We start from the raw sequence: 25,142 nt of genomic DNA on the forward strand, positions 1-25,142 counted from the left end.
AAGGAAAGGTTTCCTCTGCCAGAAGCACTACGATCACAAGTTTCACTTCCTGTGTACTAGTGTGGTCATGTCTAGTTACCTTCTTTCTGAATCTGAATCTTAGTCAATGCGTAAAACAGAGGTGCTTTCAGAAGAGAGACCAGACGCTTCTTCAACATTAACTATTAGGCTATGCAGGAGACATAAGAGGCGTGGGTTGGATCCCTGGGTCCGGAAGATCACCTGGAGGAGGGCATGGCAACCCACTCCAGTATTCTTGCCTGAAAAATCCCATGGACAGAGGAGCCTGATGGGCTACAGCCATGGGGGAGCAAAGAGTTAAGACACAACTGAAGCGACTTTGTACATATGCATGCATGCAAAGTACAGGTCAGAATGGACCACAGTAGGGGACAGAAGAGGAAAAGGTGAAGAAGAAACAAGAATGCCTCTGAGAGGAAAAACGGCGGTATCTTAGTTGGCAGAACCACTAGGGAGAAGGCACTGGGCCTTTCTCTTTTCAGCAGATTTCAATGAACCTCTGTCCAGAAATACTTAATTCTGAAGCAGAAATTTACCACTTCTCTCAGGACACTGCCACCTTTAAAGTCACTAAGTCCACTTGTCTAGAACCTGTAAACAAATTAGAACACAGTGGTGTATTAGTAGTACAATGATCAAACATCGATCATTTCAATGTTGAGGAGTAGGTCGGCATGTTAACCTTTCTGATGTATATCAACAACGTGGAAACGTGGTGAATTTCTGAAATTTTAATATGACGGGGCTGAGGCATCAAAAGTTAAAAGATGTGACCTCTGAGCTCTCTCAATTCTCACCATTCATATCTCGCTTAATGGATATTCAAAACCCAACACCTATTGGCATCAAGAGATGCCCTACTGTTAGCGATCACTCAGTTGTTCTTGTTGTTCAGTCACTAAGTTGTATCCAACGCTGCGACCCCGTGGACTGTGGCCCACCAGGCTCCTCTGTCCATGAGATTTTCCAGACAAGAATGCTAGAGTGGGATGCCATTTCCTTCTCCGGGGGATTTTCCTGGACCAGGGATTGGTACATGTCTCCTGTATTGGCAGGCAGATTCTTTACCACTAAGCCACCAGGGAAGCTAACTCATGTCAGTGTATGTGTGTGTGTGTGTGTGACTCAGTCATGTCTGACTCTTTGTGACTCCATGGATTGTAGCCCACCAGGCTCTTCTGTGCATGGGATTCTCCAGGCAAGAATACCAGAGTGGGTTGCCATTTCCTTCTCCAGGGGGTCTTCCCAACCCAGGGATGGAACCCAGGCCTCCTGCACTGCAGGCGGGTGCTATACTGTCTGCTTTACTGCCCCTCATGTCAGTAGCCTACAGCTAAATTCAACAGAAGCAGCTTAGAAAACGCTTATTTGCTCTTCTGAAGATCTGAGAAAACTTTATTCAGGTGGCTTTAATCACTCCACAGTACTAATATGCCATGAAGAACATCATAAATAGACAGAAAAAATACCCTTATTTGTAAACTAGAATTTACCATTCAATTCAATGAACATTTCTAGAACGCCTGTGAGTTGCCAGGAAACAAACAGAAGAGCAGCCTAGGTGACAGGGAAATCAAGCCAGATTAGCCCCTCATCCGTTACCACCTTGAAAGAAAGGGAAAGTGATAGTCACCCAGTTGTGTCCCACTCTTTGTGACCCCATGGACTATAGCTTGCTAGGCTCCTCTGTCCATGAGATTCTCCAGGCAAGAATACTGGAGTAGGTTGCCATTTCCTTCCCCAGGGGATCTTTCTGACTAGGGATTGAAACTGGGTCTCCTGCATTACAGGCAGATTCTTTACCATCTGAGCCACCAGGAAAGCCTCCATCACCTCAGTTAAACCTAAGTCAAAAAACAATCTACATTATAATGGATCTTTTGATTTATCCCTCTGTGCGCTGCTTTTCAGCTCCTTTTCTGTCTCTTCCTCTTCTGCCTTCAACCCTAATGGTCCCAGAGTTTCTATGGCCTCACAGTCGCTCAGCCCACATCCGCCTGCATTGCTCTCAAAGGCATGTGATGGGGAGAACAGCTCGGTTTCGTGGGTACCATGTAGAGTGGGAGCAGGGTGGGAGGCTGGAGAGAGATTCCATGTGCAGCCACTTTGGGAAGAGCACCCGAGGAGACTCTGAGAGGCAGCCCCCCTCCTCTGCCCTCCGTGCTTGCCTTGCTCAGTCCCATCCATGCCTTTGGCTCCATGCATCACCCACAGTCCAGTAACTCCTGAATCCATACTTCCAGCTGGCCACAGTTCTCATGAACTCCAAGCCTGCCCTTCCCACTGCCTTACTCAGCTTCTCCACCCAAAGCATCCCAAACTCTACCTCCAACCCCACTCGTCATGCTGCCTCTCCTCTCCTCATCGTGTTCCAGTCCATCGTAAGTAATGTGGGGCGTCCTCCACCCAGGCGCTCAGGTGGAGATGTCGGTCACCCTCAGCTGTTCTCTCCCCCCAGGCCCTGAGGCTCTGCGGAGGAGAATCCTTCCTCCACATTCCCGCCCCAGTCCACCCAAGGGACTCCTGTTCCTTCTCAGCTCAGATAACGTTAGAGGGGAAGGCCTTAGTCACCGAGAACGTTCTGCCCTTCTGTTGATGAGACAGGACATCTGTGGCCCATTTCCCTGCACGTGGGTGGGGTCAGTGAGCCTCAGAAACCCCACACAAGACCCACCCTGTCTCTCCCCCGGGCTCCCTAGTCATGGCTGCATGGCCCGGTTCTTCTTTTGGCTTCCTGTTCCCATGCGGGAAGGGCACCTGGGGCAGGGCTCAGGAACTGGGGCAGGGCTCAGGAGCAGCCTGGGGAGCCAGGCTCTCTCTTCCCCTCTGGAACTCCGTTTTCTACTGGGGCTGTGGGGCTGGCCCGTGGTCGTCCACGCTGCTGGCAGGGTTCCTGAACTCTAGGTCTGCTTAGTAGAACCCACATTCACTGAGACAGGTGTCAGGGCCGGATTTAGTATATAAAACCAGTCACCATTTGGTTCCTTCCTAGTTTCTTAACCATGTCTTCACCATCACTCACTTCCTCTGGTCCTTTGGCTTCCAATGACGTCCTGCTAGAACACATCTGCACGTCACACATGAAGGGAGGCACGGAAACAAGATCTTTTTTGGTCCTTGTGTGTACGAAGATGTCTTCCTGTTTCCCTCAGCACACGAGTGACAAATGGGAGATGGGTAGAATTCTGAAGTCTGACTCTTTCCCCCTTAAAACTCTAAAAACTTGCATTCCCTTTGAGATGGAAATCTTTAATGGGTGATAGGTAAAAACTGGGTTTAGTGATCAAGTAAGATTTGGAAACTCTGGGTTAAAGTTTCTTAACTGCTGGGCTTCTCACAGCGCTAATACAAAACTGTGAAGCTTCCATAAGAGACATAGTCCAACATGTCTCAAATACAACAGGTGGTGCCCTTTGAAGAAACAGTTTTGTCCTATAAACTAATGTTCTAACATTTTCATCTCCTTGTATGAACAGAACCAAAGCAAGGCCTGCTCCAAAGAGGAAAGCCACTCCTAGCTTTAGTGGATCTCAAGGTGGTCTCATCATGACCATTCATTCTAGTTTTCCAGATGCAACACACGCTCCAACCTTGCTGGCAATATAAGTAAGAAAATTTCTAGACGTTTGTTTTTCTCTCTTCCTAAAAACACATCTCTTTGAGAGGAAGGCACTTCTATCAGTCATTAGTGTGTCCTCCTTCTCTGCTATGTATGACCCTCAGGTCTGAGATCATATGACAAATAAATATGTAAATTTATGTTAATGGTTTGGAAACTCAACAGGAGGGTGTCTGGGGTACACATTTGCTCCTTCGAGGAGTGAGAAGGGCTGCTGAGGACACAAGCAGCTGCAGGAAGGCGGGAGGGCATCCCTCTGAGTTCTCAAGCCCAGACCCCGAGTCGGGGACCAGTCAGCGCCTCGCCTCTGTCCTGAGTGTGGCCTGGACCGGAGCTCAGCTGGGCAGCGCCCTGGTCTCTGCCTGTGGTGGCCCCATGCCCATGGCAGAGCTCAGAGCCCACTGCACCAGCCTTCTCTGTGACCATGGCCGCCCACCGAAGGAGGAATGCCCTGGTGCCGGCGCTCTGCTGCTTGTGTCTGGCCACACTGTTAACAGTGTTGTATTTGCAATCACTGTATCATGAGACCGACCCCTTCCTAAGCCAGTGTACCCGCAATCTAAAATAACACCCAAGCCAAGAAACAGCTAGAGTAAGAAAATTCTGGGTACACGTCTTCTCTTTGTTATAACAAAGATTCAAACCACTGTTAATCCTTTCAAATGATAAAACTTCATTCAGGAGGTAATAGACCGGTGAGAAGGCAACCATTTTAAGCAAATTATCACAAAATAAAATGAATGCAGGCCATGAAAGGAAACATGGCACTGCAGCCCTCTTCTCCATCTTTTCTACATATTTTAATACCTTCAACATAAAATCATTCTACTTTTACATTTTACTAGGAGCTCAAAGGAGAAGGCAATGGCAACCCACTCAAGTACTACTGCCTGGAAAATCCCATGGACGGAGGAGTCTGGTAGGCTGCAATCAATGACGATGCTAAGAGTCTGACACGACTGAGCGACTTCACTTTCACTTTCGTGCATTGGAGAAGGAAATGGCAACCCACTCCAGTGTTCTTGCCTGGAGAATCCCAGGGATGGGGGAGCCTGGTGGGCTGCCGTCTATGGGGTCGCACAGAGTTGGACACGACTGAAGCGACTTAGCAGCAGCAGCAGCAGGAGCTCAAAACTTTGGCCACCTGATATGAAGGTCCGACTTACTGGAAAAGACCCCGATGCTGGGAAAGACTGAGGGCATGAGAAGAAGCAGGTGACAGAGGATGAGATGGTTGGATGGCTTCATCAACACAATGGACATGAGTCTGAGTAAACTCCAGGAGAGAGTGAAGGACAGGGAAGCCTGGCGTGCTGTAGTTGATGGGTTGCAGAGTCAGACATGACTTGGGACTGAACACAGGAGCTCAAGGTCCCTTGATTCCTCAAAGGAGACTCACTGTTTATTCATGGGCAGACCTACACTAAATAACTCTTTTGAGTCAGCAGATGTCCAGTCCTGGGACCTCCATTAGGTGCTTAAGAGAGAGATGTCTCATGGTCTGTGAATCAGATGTGTACTGTCTGATGAAAAACTCTAATTCATCTATAGATTTATTTGATTCCTGCTTCTCCTCCCCTTAGGAGGTGATCTGCTTTGCAGCTGCTCTCATGAGTTGACCTGGATACATGGTCAAGTTATATAGCCTTCGACTACCTGAAAGGAGACAGTCACCTGCACACACAGTGAAGTCTCCCTCTCTAGCACTTTGCACAAGCTATTCCCTCTGCCTGAAACATCCCCTCCAGGGGTGTCTTCCTCTCTGTCTATCACTTACAACCACCTGAAATTATTTTGCTTTTATAATTTTTTTTAACCTGTTTGCTGTCTGACATCGCCCACTCAGGAAGGCAGAGACACCGCTGTCTCTCTCACCACGGAGTCCCCAGTGCTTAGAACAGTACCTGTGCAGAGAAGGGGTTCTGTGAAAACACCTGTTCAATAAATAAAAACACTGTCCTCTCACATGTTACCTAGCCTTCAAGCCTCAGGTTTTCCTCCAGGATGCCTTCTCCATCCCCCAGGACTGGTTCGGGCTGTGCGGCTGAGTGTGCACAGCCTCCAGGCGGTGGCGCCTGCAGTCGCCACACTGAGCCTCTCCCGCTAGATTGTGAGCGACTAGAGGCCAGAAGTGCGTGATTCTCTGCCATGACACCCACAGAATGTGAATGGCGCCCGACACCAACTGTTTTTAAGTGAATGAACATTTTTCTCTGTTGCCTTTCCTCAGTCTCCTCCTCTTCTAGATAGTCTTCTAGTTTTAAAAGCTATGAGAGCTTCCCCGGTGTTCTAGTGGTTAAGAATCCACCTTGTAATGCAGAGGACACTGGCTCGATCCCTGGTTTGGGAAGATCCCACATGCTGCAGGGCAACTAAGCCCATGTGCCGCAACTACTGGCTCCCGTGTGCCTAGAGCCTCTGCTTTGCAACAAGAAAAGCCACTGCAAGGAGAAGGCTGCACACTGCAACTAGAGAGGAGCACCTACTTGCTGCAACTAAAGAAAGCCCTCTCAACAACCAAGACCGAGCACAGCCAAAAAAAAAAAGCTATGAGACAGCTGTATTTAAAATGAATAACCAAGGACCTACTGTACAACCCAGGGAACTCCGCTCAGTGTTATATGGCAGCCTGGATGGAAGTGGGGGTTGGGGGTAGAATGGATACATGTATATGTATGGCTGAGTCCCTGCACTGTCCACCTGAAGCTACTGCAACATTGTTGGCTCTCTGGCTATAGCCAATACAAAATAAAAAGTAAAAAAAACACAATAGCTGTGAGGACTTCCCTGGTATTCCAGGTTAAGATTGCATACTTCCACTGCAGGGGGAGCAGGTTCAATCCCTGGTGGGGGAATTTAAGATCTTGCAAGCAGCAAGGTGCAGCCAAAATAAAATAAAAAGTTTTTAAATTAAAAAGCTGTGAGTATATGCATATATTTAGACTATACTTGTTGTAAAAAAGATCTGAGGTAGCCATAAATATATCTGTATGTATTAAAATATTTAGAGAGAACATCTCCGAGAGAAAGAGGGAACTGAGAAATTAGGAAAAGACAAAATGTTAGTCACATCAAGCAAAGAAATACACTAAGTCTTATACTAGAAAATTCCAAGCAATTTAGACAATGGTTCGATGGACAACCACCTACATGTGTGTGAATTTGCTGAAGAACTGCCTCCATTCTCATTTCCCTTTTGCATTTCTATGTAAAAGTTATGATACATTCCAGAAAGGAATTTGAGGGATGTGTTGGTGGTTAAATGGTAGAATTCCCGCCTCCCAGAAAGGAAAGGGAAAAAATCAGTCATCATTCTTGCCTGCTCTGATAATGGCCGCATGATGTCAGGAGTCAAGGCATCTTGGTGGACTTGGGTGGGGAGCCCCTGGGTGGGGAGAGGGGAGAAGCAAACACCCTTTGGGGTCCTTATCCTCACTTCAGATTGATAAAAAACTGTGAGAAGCCTGAGGGCTAGACAAGCAGTGGGAGTTCCTCTGTGTCCCCACACCTCCTCCATGGGGGTCTCTCTTGAGTGTGGTCCTGGGGGCGACTAAGCACTGGAGCAAGAAGGGGGCCCATGCTGGGGGGTCGGTCAGCTTGACTTGAGGGTGAATCTGGGCCCTTCCAGCCTCAGCTGTGGAATTTGGGGCAAGTCACTTTGACACTCAAGTTTCCTCACTGGGAAATGGGGGTTAAAAAAGCAAACTGCCCAGTAAATTTTGAGTTCATCTGAATGATTATGAATTGCCTAGCACAGTGCCTGGCATGAGTAGGTGCTCGGTAAACACGAGAGCCCTCCCCCCACTTCCTGCTTTCTAGGCTGCTGAAGCCAACCCTACCGTCACTGCCAGGAACCCAGCTCTGCAGCAAGACTCACCCCGCCTCTCCTGCCTCCCTCTGGCCCTGCGGGTGAGAAGAACGAGGGCAGAGTGCAGACTCTCCTGGAATACTTACCTGTCTCCTCTCCCGCAAATCCCAGCTCAGGCCTGTTTCCCAAAGCCCTGTGCACACTGCTGGACCCCCAGACCACGTCCTGCTCTGGCCTGATAAATAAAATTGTCCGATGAGTTCACAACCTCCTTTTCTGTCTTCCTACTTCACAGCATAGGATTTGGTGTGAATAAATATCACTATGCAAAATTCTCCTAAATATCAGCTTTGTATTTTAGTTGTCATTGATTGAGTCTGAAATTCCCTGCTGTTGCTGCTGCTGCTAAGTCGCTTCAGTCATGTCCGACTCTGTGCGACCCCACAGACAGCAGCTCACCAGGCTCCCCCGTTCCTGGGATTCTCCAGGCAAGAACACTGGAGTGGGTTGCCAGTTCCTTCTCCAAGGCATGAAAGTGAAAAGCGAAAGTGAAGTCCCTCAGTCATGTGCGACTCTTCACGACCCCATGGACTGCAGCCTACCAGGCTCCTCTGCCCATGGGGTTTTCCAGGCAAGAGTACTGGAGTGGGGTGCCATTGCCTTCTCCCCTGAAATTCCCTAAATAGAAAATTATATAAAAATTTCTTCCATAAGTTCTAGCAGCAGGTCAGTGCGTGAACAGAAATAAACATACATCAGCTATCTGTATGTCTGTTTTAGTGTGACCGACTAAATCTAACCTGGTTTAAAGTCAGGGTTAATTCTGATTTTGTCAATGTCTGAAGAAAACGCTGAGCAGGCCTTGCAATGGGGCTGAATGACAGGCTGTTTATGTACAGTTACTTCATTAGATGGAACTTTATTGACACTTTCATAAAGTAAACACCTACAGGGATCCTTCCAGTTTTCAGTCGCAGAAATGTTTCTAGTTTCCAAGTCACTTAGGTTTATTGCCTCCATTCGTCAGATGAAACGAAGATTTGGAGGCCAAAAGGAAATTACTGGGAAAATAAATTCTGAAAAGTTTTCAAACATTTCAAAACTTATCCTCTCCTCAGACAATGAAAAAGGATATCTGTCGTCCTGGCTTGTCCCCGGATCGTCGGTGAAGAGGGTGGAAGCGAGTCCGGGACGGCCTCTCCACCAGCCCGTGGTGGCGGGTCCCTCGCACGCTGTCTGCTGGGTGGAACGCCGGCTGCAGAGAGAATGAAGAAGAGTTGGTTGGCCTGTGACTCTGACATTGCCACTTGTCATCAAGAACAACAACTCTTAGCAACAACAGATGGCAAGACTGACTTTATAGTTTTACTGGTGTCTGTGACTCTGCCTTGAGTCAAGGTGAATCAAATGCAGCATGCAGCTGTGTCTGCATAATCATAGAATAATTTAAAATAGTCTTGGGACTCCCTAGTGGTCTAGCGGTTAAGACTGAGTTCCCAATGCATGGGGCTGGGGTTCGATCCCTGCTCCAGGAACTAGATCCCGCATGCCGCAGCTAAGACCCAGCACAGCCAAATAAAAAAATAAATTAAATATTAAAAAAAATAAATGAGTCTTTAGTGTGTGAAGATGGAAGTTGAAAGAATGACTTTTTAAACACTGTCACAATTTGGAGACTACGAATTTTTACACAGAATCCCAGTAACAAGGAGGTATGCATGGAATGAAAAAGAGGCATGCTTAAGACAGAAACGAAGTGGGTACCTGTGGCATCCGGCATGCAGAAACACAGACACAGCATCCAGAGATAAATGGGGTAGTTACGGACTGGGGACTACTGGCTTACACAGTCTTTTTTAAACTCACTGTCTTTTTTAAACTCAACAATGTTTAAAACTTTTGGGGCTTCTAGTGAAAAGCCTGAATGTTTTAGCCACACTGGTCCCAACTTCCCACACGGCAATGGGGACTGAAATTGAGAGTAGCTGTTCTCTGCAAGCGGGACACCAGACCACTTTGATGACTTCTTACGTTAGATGTCTGAGTTTGTGACCCCAAGTCAAGGAGGGAAAAGAGAATAGTACCTGAATACTAGTGGGAAACACGTAACTCACCATACCCCAAATGGCACAAATGAAAATATAAACAGATTCAAGATAAAGTCATGATCAATAAATCCAAAGTCCTTTGTTAAGGCAGGCTTGGAGTACACTCTTTACATTTTTGAGTCTGGCATCATAAAAGGCAAAGCTTTTTCATTGGCAAAATCCAAATCCTAGGGTGCACCATTATATTGTACATAATGGGGCAATGTGTATACAAAAGTATGTCAGAGATGTTTGTGAAATACATGAAAACAGATTTGCTTTCATGTAAATTGAATCATAGGTCAAAGAGCTAACTTATTATGAAAAGAACCCTATGATGGAGTATGTCTTTCTAGGGGAGTTCCTTTTAGTTAAGAACTAGCCACTCATTTTGCTGTTAAACATACGGATTTTCATATCTTGGATTTGGGAATGACTCCTATTTCTCCCAAGGAGGCTGATGAAACGTTGGGGCTGGTTTAGTTGAACAGTTCTTTTACAATCCAAATCTATCAACACCTAAAATAAAAAGATCTTCCTGAGGAACACCTGTGGTACCGGAAGAAAAATATCCATTGCAATAGGCAAGACGGATGTCGAGCTCAGAAGAGAGAGTACGCTACTGTAGGAATAATAAACTGAAACACCTTTGTTCATCAAGAGGCTGAATACCCACCGTGCACTTTATCAGAACCTGTTCACACAACAGACATAATTTTAAAAGATGGATGACTTTGTTCCAGGACTAAAGAAAACAGAGGTCTCTCTGGTGATAAAAAAAAAAAAAAAATCACATGAATGGGAAATGTACTTGAAAACAACATTTTCATCTAGTAGTCTTGGAGCACAACTAAGGCCAGACTGGACTCAGAGACGCCAGTGAATAGAGGGGGCATGGAGGGTCTTTAGAAAGGGGTCCAAGGGGATTTCTCTGACAGTCCAGTGGTCAAGACTTTGCACTTCCACTGCAGGGGGTGCAGGTTTGATCCCTGATTGGGGAATTAAGATCCTGCGGCACGGATGTCAGGCGGCACAGCCAGAACACTAAATTTAAAAGACGACGACGACGATCCAAAACACAGAAAGCTCTTGGAATGTCTTCCAGGTTTCCTATTACATAAATATTTTCTATTTACACTTGCCTCTTTTGACTTAACCCCTGTTGGCCCAGATCCGGTATTATTACTTGGATGCAGTGTGTGTTTGGTGGGATACTCTGCCTACATTTGATAATTTCTTCTCTTCTTCCCTGTGGCACAAGTTCAAGTCTCTGCCTGGGCAGCACAGGCTTCCCCGCAGGCCCCCAGGCACTAGAAAACAGATGGGAACGGGCCCTGGTGGCAGCAGTCCTTGCTGGCAGCCGAGGGAACTGAACTCAGGGCTGCCAGCATCAACAGCCTGACAGTGAAGCTTAGCACTAGGAGGCTCAGCAGGAACCCCAATAGCCAAGCAGTGGCCAGAGAATTCTGTTTTGCATTGTGACTAAATTGCCAAGGGCTGCGCACGGAGAGGAATGACCGCGTGGTAACCCAAGGCAGGGCAAAGGTAGCTTCTGGGCTTATGTCCCCAAACCTGAGAGAGGGTAGATGGGTGGAGTGCAGCCTGAACACCAAGGTTCCAGAAACCTTAACAGTAGAGGGCAATGAAGCTGGGGTGAGAGGATCAGGGTGGTTCCTGAGTTGGCAAGCAGGAAGCTGCAGGTGATCCTTACTTAGTTGCTGTGGTTGGACTTTAGGCGTGCGTGCCTGCTCAGTTGTGTCCGACTCTTTTGCAACCCTATGGACTGTGGCCCTGGACTGTGGCCCGCCATGGGATCCTCTGTCCATGGGATTTTGTAGGCAAGGATACTGGAATGGGTTGCCATTCCCTCCTCCAGGGGATCTTTCAGACTCAGGGACTGAATCAGCGTCGCCTGCATTGCAGGCAGATTCTTTACCTGCTGAGCCATCAGGGAAGCCCTTGAACTTTGTGAGGAGGAAACAAATTTAAAGGGGCTCAAAGTACTACCGGGAATTGAGTGTCCACGTGCAGAGAGTCCTGGTCTCAGATTCTCCCCCCTCTGTAGGACTGCATGCTCCTGACTGTCTCTGAAAATATCTCTACGTGGCCAGCAAACTGGTTCAGGTTTGCAGGCATTAGGGTGGTTGATGGGGTGGGGGTGGCAGGGCTAATGCTGACGTCAGAGCTCTTTCTGGGATGAAACAGGACATGTGGATTTGCCAAAAGCAGCAGCACTGTGGACTTGCAGGCCAATGTTAGACAGCACCGTGTTCTCCGTGTTCTCCCCACAAGGACCGAGACCTCAGGCAGGCACCACCTGCTGCCAGCCACCTCACATCACCTCAGCCTGGGGTGAGTGGCTGAGCCTGGCAATCTTTTCCTAGGAGGGGAGATCACTTCCTCTAGTTAGGCACTGCTGATCTATCAACGTGACCTACATTTGCATTGGTTCTTTCAGCAGATGCACAACACCGCCAGCGTATCATTAAGTTTGCGGTTAATTGGAAACCCCAGATCTTTCTCACGTGACTAAGAAACTGCAAGCGGATTCCTACGAAGCCCATGTTTAGTCGTGAAGTGAGCTGAAGTCTGAGAACTGGAGAGCTGCTTATTGCCAACTCAAGGAGATGATCATTATTAAAGGTACATATGCTATAGTATATCATATGTATGTCAATGACCAAGACATTTTTCCTTGCAACAAAGTCAATTCTAGCTTACAGCTATATTTCTATACAGTGTTCTTAAAAGCAGGAGAAATGTAATTTGCAAATTTTCTTGAGTGAAATACAGATTTCTAAATGCTAGTAGGATGACCAAGTACCTTCTTGCATTGTCAGAAGTTCTACTGAGTTTTTTTTTTTTAATAGATTTAAAACATTTTAGGGGTACTTCCCTAGTAGTCCAGTGGCTATGGCTCCACACTATCAATACAGGGGCCCTGGGTCTGATCCCTGGTCAAGGAACTAGATCCCACATGCCGCAACTAAGACCCAGTGCAGACAAATCAATATTTTTTAAAAAACCGTTAAGAACATTTTAGAAGACTGAGATTAAGCAGACAAATGGTTCCTTTGAAAAGTCCTGATCCAGAATACATAACCTCAGTATCCTTGCAAGGGGATGCCCAATCAGTGTTCTCAAACAGGAACAAGTCTACATAGGACAATTCTCAACAGTTTCATTTGTAGATGTTATGACTACAGAGCAAGACAAAAAATAATAAAATTCCTGTAAGAGCAAGAAATGTTTTTCTGGAATACCACTGTCAATACTGGAAATACATACTGGCAGGATGCAATGCCATTGTTGTTTTACGGTATAAGGACCACGTGTGAACTTGGAGCAGGGGTCATTTATGTGACCATCTCACCCTTCTCACCAGTGAACCAGGAAGCAAAGAGAGGCTCTCAGCAACAAAACAGAGCCCCCTGGGAGAGCACTCGGGAGGGAGCCCCTCAGGTTCTCCACTGCACCTCACCTGAGCCTCATGAACCAGCCACCTGGCTTCTCAGCGCAGAGCAGGTGAAGACAAAGTGGGGATGAGCACCACAAGGGCACAGGGGCTGCTGGCTTACCCGAGCGCTGAGCAAAGGCCCGCTGACCGCCATGGAGCCCACCTCTCTGATCTCCTACAGCTGGGCAGCCAGGATCCAAGGAGACAAAGTGATTTTCTCACAGCCATATAGCCCAGCAGTCTGAACTTGGGGTTCTGAGACTCCTTCGGGGCTCTCATCACCTCGCCATTTTGCCTCCTTTGCTCAGTTGCCCACATATAAGTGGATTTTAAGTGGATTTTTGCTGATATATACAGAAAACAATATGTATTTTCTAGAAATGTCCCAAATAAACTTTAATTACATTCTCATAAATCTATCCCAAGATCTAACTGCAGATTAACAGCCTAGCTGAGATATCTGGCTACCTTGTAGTATAAACAGCATGCCTACATCTTTACACTAGATCCAACAATTTCATTTGGAGTAGGGGTCTGACTTAATATTTTATAAAAGATAAGCTATGAGTTCCAAGAATATGTATTGACCAGCCCATGCTCCCTCCTATAGAATTAAAATGCTACCTCAATCATCCCAAATTCCTCTATGTATCTGAGCTCCCCTCTGTTTCATCTGTCCTGGTAGACTTACAGGTGGGGCAGGAGACTGGGTGGCAGTTTAACAGATCAAAAAGGTACTACTGGACACGGTGTGTTACTGCTTGGCCCTGAGGTCACACTCGCTAATTTGCTTAGCAGGCACTCTAGCCTTTCCACAACGCTGGCAGCTTGTCTTTATTTCTTGGTAAGTGCATGAAAGACTGGCCCCTGGTACTGAATAACTTTCTCTAGGGGGAAGAGTGGAGATTTTACAAGGGTAGGGAGTAAGGCAGGTTCCTTGAGCTTGCAGGGCCTCTTATTTACATGCAGGTTAAGTTAGTGGAAGATGTTATAGGTTCCCTCTTTTTAAAAGGGCCAGTCTAACCAAGGGACAACTGTCGTCTCTTGGGAACCCAGCTGGCGCTCATTCCAGCCACAGCCAGTGCCTCCTTTGGTTCTCAAGATGAAGGGAGGGAAGGAGGAAGACCAGCCCACAGCAAAGCAGCAGCTTTGAATCCACTGCCTCGGGGCTAAATGGAGCAGTTTACTTCTAGCTTAAAATATGAGCAGAATAAAAAGGATTTCATAGCTTGCTTAGAGATTCTATTATATCACCATTAAAAAAAAAAAAAACCTTAAAGAAAAATTCAAAATACTTTACAAATCTCCAGGATCAGACCCACCAGTGCCCTGGCAGCCCCCGCTGACCACAGTTCCCCAGCCTCTTCCTCTGCCCTCTGCAGTGTCAGAATTGGGCAGGAGCTGGTGCTCAGCCACGCCAGAGGGAGAGATTTTGATTCACAAAACTGTAAGGCTCCTAGGTTTGGGCAATAACGTCGGGCTTTTCTCCCAGAGGTTGGCCAAGGCTACACTATCTTCAGGCTGGCCTTAGTCCAGTCTTACAGGGTACTCTCTCAGAGCCCCTGAATCACCTGAGTGAGTAGTTTTTATTTTATTAGATGTTAACTAGGCTTATTGCAGTAACCATTTTGCAATATGTACACATAGTAAATCATGATGCTGTATACCTTAAACTAATACAACGTTACCTGCCAATTACACCTCAGTAAAACTGGAAAACACTAAGGCTCGTGATGAGTATAAAGGGGCTCATTATTCTACTCTCTACTTTGGGGTAGACCTTAAATTTTCAAATAAAAAGCTTAATTTTTTTTAATTAAATTTTTTTTAATTTTTAATAATTAAATTTTGACACTATAATAAATTAAGGGTACCTTTATTAGCTGTAGCCCAATAACTTCTATGTGCGCTAAGTGGCTTCAGTCATGTCTGACTCTTTGGAACCCCATGGACTCTATAGCCTGCCAGGCTCCTCTGTCCATGGGGATTCTCCAGGCAAGAATATTGGAGTGGGTTGCCATGCCCTTCTCCAGGGACCTTCTATAACTTCTACAGACATGCAAAAAAAGGGATGAAAGCTCAGTGTTTTACCACATGGCCTGCCAAAATTAGTACTAAAGTACTTTTTTTCACATGACTTTAAAGGACAAAATAAGTGTATAATAAAGGAACTAAAAAGGTATCCTAAAAGAAAATGTTTCTAGAGGGAATAAAATAATCTGAAATATCTAGTTAGAACAGCACGTGGCAATTCTAAATAAAGCATGTTGAGTTAAAAAAAAAAAATGTACATCCTGTTTTTGATTTAAAAGAGCCTTGGGTACTTTTCCTCATCTGACCACTTGCTCATGAAGAGGCACATATAACGTCCTGCTCCTCCTGGTCTCAACACCCTTACAGGTCATCAATCCCACTAAGCAGCACCCTGGCCATGGGCATCTAGCCCCTGCTGAGAGGGGACCTACGACCTTCCCAGGCAGGCCACTCCCTTTTAACACAGCCCTGCTTCTGCTACATCTTCCCTTAGGCTGAGCTGTAAACTATCCTTGGGGGAATCTGCCCACTGAGAGGTTTCTAAAAATTCACCATTATAAGGTCACTCTTCTCCATGAGGAACCAAACTAGCAAAAGTGGAGGGGCTGAGGTGTGGGACCAGGTTCTCCATTTAATTTGAGCTAAACCTGCAAATACGTCAGGTTTGCTCATTTGGAGACCCCGGGTTACGTTGGTTTGGCGTTCCTTTCCTCACTCATATAAACACTGGCAGGACTCACAAGGAGGAAACATTTTATCTCACCTACAAGGGTCCCGCTCTGTCTACAGACAGGAGAGAGAGAACTGACCACTCAGATGTGAGCTGAGGAGGGCTGCCGTCCTGAGCGGGGCCCCTCCCTTGGTGGGGGACCGTGTACTGACAGCTTGTTGGTTCCCAAGAGTAGGGCAGAGTCTCCCCTCACTTGTGAGGAAAGTGGGCTTTTCCCTAGCTCTGTGACTGGGGAGGTAAGCATGGTCAGCCCTGCCTATGCCGGGTCAGGCAACCTCACTTCCAGGAGGAGGGAAGAAGGCGGAGGGAAGTCCCATTTGGATCCCAGTGTATGGGTGCCTACTCAGTTGTGTCCGACTCTTTTGCAACCCCGTGGAGTGTTGCCCGACAGGCTCCTCTGTCCATAGGATTCTCCAGGCAAGCAGACTGGAGTGGGTTGCCATGCCTTCCTCCAGGGGATCTTGTCAACCCAGGGATCAAAACTGCAGATTCTTTATGGTAATGGAGAGACTGAAAAGTCACAGGATTAACTGTCAGGGGGTGTGCCTCAGCTGGGAAGCAGACAACCAGGGGGCGACTTTGCCCCTGTCAGGATTATGACTGCCCCCTTTCTCCTTTCTCTTCCTATAAGCCAGCTTTGCATCTCATTTCTGGCACACAGCTCCTAGAGTCTTTGGAATTTCCTAAGGGCTGACAGCGGCACAGGTGTCTTTTGCTGTTAATCGGGTGACTTTTGGAGCATACCTAAGGGTAGGTGGCTGCCTGTCAAGAGAACCCACTCTGTGACCAGGGGGTTGGAACTTTCAGTGTCCCCACCCCACCACCAGGAAGGGGAAAGGGACTGGGAACTGAATCAATCACTAACAGTCAGTGATGTCATCAGTCAGTCTTCTGCAATGAAGTCTCCATAGAAACCCAAGAGGATGGGGTTTGGAGAACTTCCCAGTTGGTGAACACTGGAGATTTGAAGAGAGCAGTATGCTCTGAAGAGGGCCCGGAAGCTCTGTGCCCTTTCCCACCTTCCTTGCCCTATGCCTTTCTTACATCTGGATGTTCATCTGTATCCTTTGTCATATTATTTTATAATCAACTGATAAGTGTAAGTAAATGTTTTCCTGAGTTCTATGAGATGCTTTATCAGATTCATTGAATCCAAAGGAGGGGGAGGTCATGGAAACCTCCGATTTGCAGCCAAGTTGGACAGAAGTTGTAGGTAACTCCAAGACTGAGACTTGCAACTGGTGTCTAAAGTGTAGAGGGCAGCAGTCTTGTAAGACTGCTGAGTCCTTTATCTCTGGGAATATGGTATCATAACCGGGTTGAAGAGTAGGAGATGAGCCTGTGGATGCCAGGAACCCCCTGCTGTCCATGGTGGAATTGGGTGCAGAACCCTTAATAGCCCACTCAGTCAAACTGTGGATTGTATGGCCAGGACATGCCAGTCCAGGGCACAGTCCTTTTCCCTGAACCATAATGTAGGACTGTCCAATTCCCCAGGGCTGCCGGTCTCCAGTGGGGAAGAGCAGAGAAAAAGCAAACACCCACAGCTCACAGGCATAAAGCTTGCTTCCTGGAAGTTCTCAGACATGGCAGGACAGAGAGATCACACTTAGAGCCATAAATAACTAAGAAAGCTCAGGCTCTGGCAGAACCATTACTTTTTAGAACAACCAACCAGCTTAGATCATATCATTTGGATAAATAATACATTTAAATTCTTAAAAGCTTGACAGTGAAGAGACAACCTCCAACTCTTGCTCACCTGTTTCCATCTCCCACCTCCCAGTGGGTAACCAGATTTATTAGTTTCTGTAACTTTGTCCAAATACTGATTATATATATACAGTAAATATAAATATATATTATTTCTACTACATTGTTTACACAAATGTAGCATACTAATACACTATTCTTTTTTTTCCAACAATAGTTATAATATTTATTTAAAGTAATACTACACTATTCTATACTTTGCTTTTTAACTTAATTGTCAATTAAATTTCTAAACCTGATTCCAATTTTTAGAAGTTCTTTCTCTAAATTCTCAAGATATAAAAATAGCCACACTGGGACTTTCCTGGTGGTCCAGTAGTTTAGAATTTGCCTACCAATGCAAGAGACATGGGTTCAATCCCTGGTCCGGGAAGATCCCACATGCCTCGGAGCAACTAAGCCTGTGTGCCACAACTACTAAGCCAGTGCTCGAGAGCCAGGGCTCCACAACAAGAGACGTCACGACAGTGAGAAGCCCGTCCCCCAACTGGAGAGGAGCCCCTGCTCTCCACAACTCGAGAAAGCCCACGTGCAGCAACAAAGAAGGACCCAGTGCACCATAAATAAACAGAGTTTTAAAAAAACAGCCAAACAAAAGTATCAGAAAACTCAACAACAACAACAAAACATGAGAGAACATATACCAACACTGTAACTGGATGACCCTCTTCTAGACAGTTCACGCTGGCCAGTTTCTCTAAGTTCTTCTATCCATCTCAGGATTACTGGTCCTCCAAGCCTATAGTCACTACCCTCTTAACTTAACTGTCTCCCTCTCACCTGCATTTCATCACAGCCAAGCCTCTCCCATGGGGGGTGGGTGGGGCTTGAAACAGAACTTGCTACTCTATTCTCCTCACATCCCTGTCTCTTCCCTTCTTTCAGCCAAGCTTCTTGATGGAGTTGCCTCGACCACCACCACAACTCCGACTCCCCCACCTCAGCCCCTGACCCCCTACCTCAGCCCCCAACCCCTCCCCACTGAACCTTCTCTCCCCAAGATAACCATAGACTTTCCTTGTTACTAAATCCAGTTGGACTTTTTTAGCTGTTAAGTTACTTGACCTCTTAGAGGCATCTGAGATGACTGACAATTCACTCTCTTTTGAAGACGTTCTTCCCTGGTATCTACGACTTTATGCTCTGTTTTCCTCCTACCACTGGGGGGGCTTCTTTCCAGTCTTCTATGCTGACTCCCCTGATGCTGGGAAAGACTAAGGGCAGGAGGAGAAGGGGGCGCAGAGGATGAGATGGTTGGATGGCATCACCGACTCAACGGACAGGAGTTTGAGAAAATTTAGGGAAACAGTGAAGGATAGGGAAATCTAACAAGCTGCAGTCCACAGGCTCGCCAAGAGTCAGACACAACTTAGCGAACAAACATCAACACACCAGCTCCTGAACTCCCTGATCATCCTGTAAGTGCTGGCCTTCCTCAGGGCTCTGTCATATAACCCTCTATCTCCAGCACAGACTTCTCACCAAAGCTTCAGACTTGTGGCCTGACAGCTCACTGGACAACTCTTCCAGGACTACCTGGCTGGCATGCGCGGGGGCAAGTCTGTCCTTTTCCTCCCACAACGGCTCTATCTCATGTGTTTCAAATGTCTGGGGATGGCACTGCCCCAGGGCTGAGCCCTGGAAGTCTGGGGTCCTCTTTGAAGACTTCCTCCCAGCCTCTCCCCATCCCAGGCATCACCAAGTCTGGTCACTCTGACCTTGCAGACACTTCCCAAACCTACTCCTTACTCTCTCATCCACCCACTCCCCAGAGTCACTGCAACAGCTTGTCATTTTTTTTTTTGTCTCTGATCTTGTTTCCTCCAACCTAGTTTCCACAATGCAGCCAGAGTAATTTTTCTAAAACACAAATCTGATCACATCATTCAACTACATAAAACCCATTAACAACAGGATTTTTAAAAATAGGTACTAATGAGTCGATTTTAAAGTTCACCTGGAAAAATACCCATGCAAGGACAGCCTGGAAAAATCCCTGAAAAGAAGCATGAGAGTGAATTAACCCAACTAGAATTTTACAATGTAATATAAAGCTACGGTAATCAGTTAGTGTGATTCTGGTGTATGAATAGACACACAAATCAATAAAAGAGAACAGGAAGTCTCAAAATATCATCAGACACTTGTGGGAATTTAGTATCTGATAAAAGTGGTATTTTAAATCAGTGAAGAAAAGATGATTTTTCAATAAACAGTGTTGGAACAACTGGCTAGGAAACTGAAAAAAATTAAGTCAGATCCACACTGCACACCACACATTAGCATAAGCTCCTAATGGATCAAAGATTTTACAGCTAAAGAGGAAGGAACAAAGTACTACAAGAAACAAAGAGAAAAAGACTTTACAAAACCCTAGAAGTCACTGAAAAACATTAAATTTTGATACATAAAAAATGTAAATGTCTGCATGGTAAAAAAAAAAAATCACAGAAAAAGTCAAAAGATAAATGGCAGACTGGGAAAATGTCTACTTTCTTTTTTAATATATAAAGATCTCCTTAAAAAGCAGTAAGAAAAAGATCAACCACCCTAAAGAATTAAGAGCAAAAGATATGAACAGTTTGTTCACAGTAAAGATAATACATAATTCCTAAACATAGGGGAAAATGTACTGCGCTCATAATAAGAGAAATGTAACTTAAAGGTACACAGAGACACGATTGTTCATCTATAAGACTGACAATGACAAAGATCAGTTTGATAAAACACTGAGTTGGGGAGGATGTGGGCAAACAGGCACTTTCATATGTGGCAGGTAGGGATGTAAACTGGTGCAGTTTCTATGGAGGGTGAACTGATCCTACCCATCAAAGCTATAAATGCATATACTCCTTGTCCCAGCAATTCCACTCCTATAAAATTTTTCTTGCAGCTGTTATTTGCAGGTGTGCAAAATTATATGTGTATAAGGTTATTTGTTGAAACTTAGTCTGTATATTTTCAAAAAGTCTGTAAATAACTTAAATGTTCATCCATGGAGAATTAGTTGAAGACATTTTGATAAATCCATACAATAGAATACTGTGCACTCAAACAAAACAAAATAAGAGTAAGGATGCTCTTGGTGAGGCGTGATGGAAAGATCTCCAATCCATTAGTGAAAAATGTAAGGCACATAAATGTGTATGGTTAGCTACCTTGGGGTGAAGTGGATTCAATACTAAATAAAATACCTCTGGAAGAATATCAAGTTACAGAAATGTGTATGGTTATTGCCCGTAGGGAGTGAACTGAGTGATTAGGACAGAGATGGAAGGGGTATTTTAATTGCATACTCTTTTGATTATCTTTAACTTTAAACCCCATGAATATTAAGCACAGGGTTGGCCAAAAAGCTCCTTTGGGTTTTCCTACTAGGTCACATGAAAAAACCCAAGTGAACTTTTTGGCCAACCCAATACATATATATTAAAAAACAAACAATTAAAATTAAAAACAAAGAGTATATTATAAATTTAGCTACAGTAACTACACTGATATGGAAATGGACAGAGGAAATGGGCAGCCATATCAATGTAACAAAACAGAAAGAATCATATAAAAAATAAATTACTCAAGAACTGAGACAATAGGTTGGACATAGAAGGAAAAGCCTGTCTCAAGGCTCAAGTCAAAATAAATCCCAAAGTAACAACAGTATTAGAATATGGTAGGGGTTTTAAAAAAATTGGGTGAATGCTTGAGAGATCTTGACATGATAAAGGTCATTCTAAACATACAAATTATAATATAGAAATGACAAAAATCAATACATTTGTCTCATAAAAATTAGAGCAGAAAACTACCAAACAAATAAAAGTTACTAAATGAAGAAACTATTCGGAATATATACGGCAGATCGTGGTGCACAGACTCTGTGGTGTCTCCTGATGATCAGCACGGCCTGGTTCATGCCTTCGTGAAATTCCCTGCCCTGAAGTGTGGGCAGAAACTGCGACTTTTTTTTAACCACCAGGACATGGCAATGGAGTGATTCTGTTTTGATATTTGAAAGACTCTGTCTTGCAAGCAGAAGTGCTGGAGAGACTCTTCACTGGCCTGGAAGAAATAAACTGCTGTGAAGCTATTGGCCAAACTGGAGAAGCCCACGTGGCAAGGAAGTGTGGGCAGCCTGTAGGAGCCAAGGGGACTCCCCGGCAAGAAACTGATGCCTCAGTCCAGCAACCACAAGAAAATAAACTGCCAAAAGCCCATGGGAGCTGGGAAGTGCCTTCTCAGCTCAGCTTCTAATGAGCCCACAGCCTCCGCCACTGTCTGGACTGCAACCTGGTGAGACCCTGAAGCAGGGAACCCAGGTAAGCTGTAACCAGATGTCTGACCCACAGACACTGTTAGATAATAAAATTCCTGTTGTTTTAAGCCACCAAGCTTGTGGTAATTGGTTACACAGCAATAGAAATCTAATACACAAAAAGTCAATTTCCTTAATGTGTAATAAATAAGTCTCAAAAACCAATAAAAAGATAGAGTACTCAATAGAAAAACAGGCAAAAGACTTAAAAACAAAGCATGCAGAACAGGAAATACAAATAGTCAAAGAAGCATAAAGAGACATTCAACCTGCCTTTTGTGTTATGTCCTTAACAGTTTAGCACAGTGCCAGACAACTAGAGGCTGCTCAATATTTATTTGCTGAAGGAATGAATAAATTTCACTCCTAATTAAAGGAATGCCAGTTGAAACAAGATGCATTTTTACCCATTAGATTGGCAAAGAGTAAAAAAATGGATATTATCTGAATAGACTTTCCTCCAGAGATAATATACAAGTGGCCAATAAGCACATGAAAGATGCTCAACATCAGTTTTCATTAGAGAAATGCAAATCAACTACAATGAGATATCCTCTCACACATATTAGAATGGCTACTATCAAAACCACAGAAAATAACCAATGTTGGAGAGGATATGGAGAAATAAGAACTCGGTACACTGCTGGTGGGAATGTAACGTGGTATAGACAGTATGGAAAACAGTATGGCTATTCCCTCAAATATAAAGCAGAATTACCATAGGATCCAGAAGTCTCACTTTTAAGAGTGTATCAGAAAGAAATGAAAGTAGGATTTTGAAGCGATAATTTGCATACCCATGATTATAGCAGCATTATTCACAACAGCCAAGATGTAGAAGCAACCCAAAGGTCCTTCCTCGGATGAATGGGTAAACAGAACATAGAATATACACACGAAGGAAAACTAGTCAGCCTGTAAAAAGAAGGAAACCTTGGCACGTGATACAACACGGATGAACGTGGAAGACATTGTGCTAAATAAAATAAACCAATTACAAAAGAACAAACACTGCAAGATTTCACTAATATAAGGTACACAGAGTGGTCAAAATCATAGAGAGAGAAAATAGAATGGTGGTTACCAGGGGCAGGGGGAGGGGCAAACAGGGAGTTGTCATTTAATGGAAATAGTTTCTATTTCGCAAGATGAAAAAGTTTTGGCAACTGATTGCACAACGGTGCATATTCGACATTACTGAACTGTATGGCTAAAAATGGTAAAGGTGGTGAAGTATATATATATTTTTTTTTAACCACAATTTTTTAAAGCATATATAGCCTATGGTGCAGACAATACAAACAAACAGACATTCAGATAATGCTGGTGGGAACAGAAAGTATAACTGTCTCTACAGGGACTAAATCAGTAATATCTTCCTTAACTGTAAATGTATACATCCTCTTACCCAGCTATTGTACATGGGTATACAGGTATATATGGGGTATATATTGTACATGTATAGGAACATAACCTATAGGTATCAACCTTACATAAATACCCAAAGATACACATAACAAGACTGTCCACTGCAGTTTGCTTTGTGATAGTGAAAAACTTATTTTCTTGGGCTCCAAAATCACTTCAGATGATGACTGCAGCTATCAAATTAAAAGATGCTTATTCTTTGGAAGAAAAGCTATGACAAACCTAGACTACATATTAAAAAGCAGAAACATTACTTTGCCAACAAAAGTCTATATAGTCAAAGCTATGGTTTTTCCAGTAGTCATGTACAGACGTGAGAGTTGGACCATAAAGAAGTTTGAGTGCCAAAGAATTGATGCTTTTGAATTGTGGTGCTGGAGAAGACTCTTAAGAGTCCCTGGAACAGGAAGGAGTTCAAACCAGTCAATCCTAAAGGAAATCAACCCTGAATATTCACTGGAAGGACTGATGTGAAGCTAAAGCTCCAATATTCTGGCCACCCGATGCGAAAAGCCAACTCATTGGAAAAGACCCTGATGTTGGGAAAGACTGAGGGCAGGAGGAGAAGGGGGTGATAGAGTATGAGATGGTTGGATGACTTCCTCAACACAATGGACATGAATCTGAGCAAACTCCAGGAGATAGTGAGAGACAGGGAAGCCTGGTGTGCTGCAGTTCATGGGGTCGTAAAGAATCGAACATGACTAGCGACTAAACAACAACACAGTCTTAAGTGCTAGACCTCAATAAGAAACTGGTTAAGTATTATAAATGATGAGACAGCTATGTAACAGTTTACAATGCAGTCTTTGAAAAGAATATGTATCTTTATGTTCTGATATAGAAAGATGTCCAAGATGTTCAAGTTTTGTTTTTAAGGTGGAAGATATTTAGAATGGCATGGTTCCATTTGTGTAAAGAGAAAGTATACATACATACAATACATACTTGCATATACAGAGAAAACTCCTGGAAGGGTGCAAAAGAAACCCTTGGCAATAAATACCTCCAGGGATTAGACTGAGGAGTGTGTCAAGAAAAGAAAGGGAGGGACTTCCCTGGTGGTCCAGAGTGCAGGTTAAGGCTCTGCGCTCCTAATGCAGGGGACCTGGGTTCGATCCCTGGTCAGGGAACTGGATCCTGCATGCATGTCGCAACTAGGCACCTAAGGAGTCTGCATGCCACAACTAAGAACCAGGGCAGCCTAAATAAATAAATAAATACGTTTATTTAAAAGAAAAGGAGAGAAAGGGAGCTTACTTTTCATTTTCTATACTTCTGTACTGAGTCTTTGCAACAAACATGTATTACTTTTACATAAGCATTAATCTGGGAGAATACATAACTGAGTGAGCAGGCAAGCAAATAAAGAAGTATTTCCCCAAAAGCTTTACATTGCCCTTAGGACGAAATTTAAATCCCTTAAAAAGAAAGAACAATCCTCTGTGATCTTGTTCCTGTTCCACCCTCCAGTTTCAGCTCTCACCACCCCCATCTCACGCTCGATCTATGTTCCAGTCTCACCAAACCTCCAGTTCCTCAAACAGGACACGCTTTCTCTTGCCTCCAAGCTTTGCCAAATGCTGTTTCTTCTGCTTGGAACACTCCCCATGCCAACCTTTAGTCTTATAGTCCTAGAGCCCTCAGGGCCTGGCTCAGACATCTCTCCCCCCAGGAAAATCTTCCCTGGGGCCCCCCCACCCCTGGTCTGGGGTAGGCCCCACTCAGATGAGTCCCAGCCACTTTCTGAGCCCCTCCACCCTGGGTTTATCACATCGTTTCACAATGACTTGGATTATAAAATCATTCACCTTTTCCACTGGACTGAAGCTCCTCCAGGTGGTGACTGTGCTTGTCTGGGTCACTGTCTGAT

General features: G+C 44.8%; 1 protein-coding gene and 1 long non-coding RNA gene across 4 annotated transcripts in view; one reads left to right on the top strand and one right to left on the bottom strand.

Annotated features, from left to right (window-relative positions):
* Positions 1-25,142, bottom strand: part of CRTC3 (CREB regulated transcription coactivator 3) — a 98,083-nt gene that overhangs the window by 35,646 nt on the left and 37,295 nt on the right. For both annotated transcript variants that reach the window (XM_055556735.1, XM_055556734.1), the window contains exon 3: positions 8,584-8,703. In XM_055556735.1, the coding sequence (XP_055412710.1) occupies positions 8,584-8,703 (120 nt within the window). The remainder of the gene's footprint in view (positions 1-8,583; positions 8,704-25,142) is intronic.
* Positions 11,731-13,056, top strand: LOC129634466 (uncharacterized). 2 transcript variants are annotated; one of them, XR_008705699.1, is made up of 3 exons: positions 11,731-11,887; positions 11,994-12,178; positions 12,921-13,056. It is a non-coding gene; the product is annotated as an uncharacterized LOC129634466 (long non-coding RNA). The 2 variants fall into 2 exon arrangements; XR_008705698.1 differs by having other exon boundaries at positions 11,997-12,178.

The sequence above is a fragment of the Bubalus kerabau genome, chromosome 19 (assembly GCF_029407905.1).
Source record: "Bubalus kerabau isolate K-KA32 ecotype Philippines breed swamp buffalo chromosome 19, PCC_UOA_SB_1v2, whole genome shotgun sequence".
NCBI classification, from domain to species: Eukaryota; Metazoa; Chordata; class Mammalia; order Artiodactyla; family Bovidae; genus Bubalus; species Bubalus kerabau.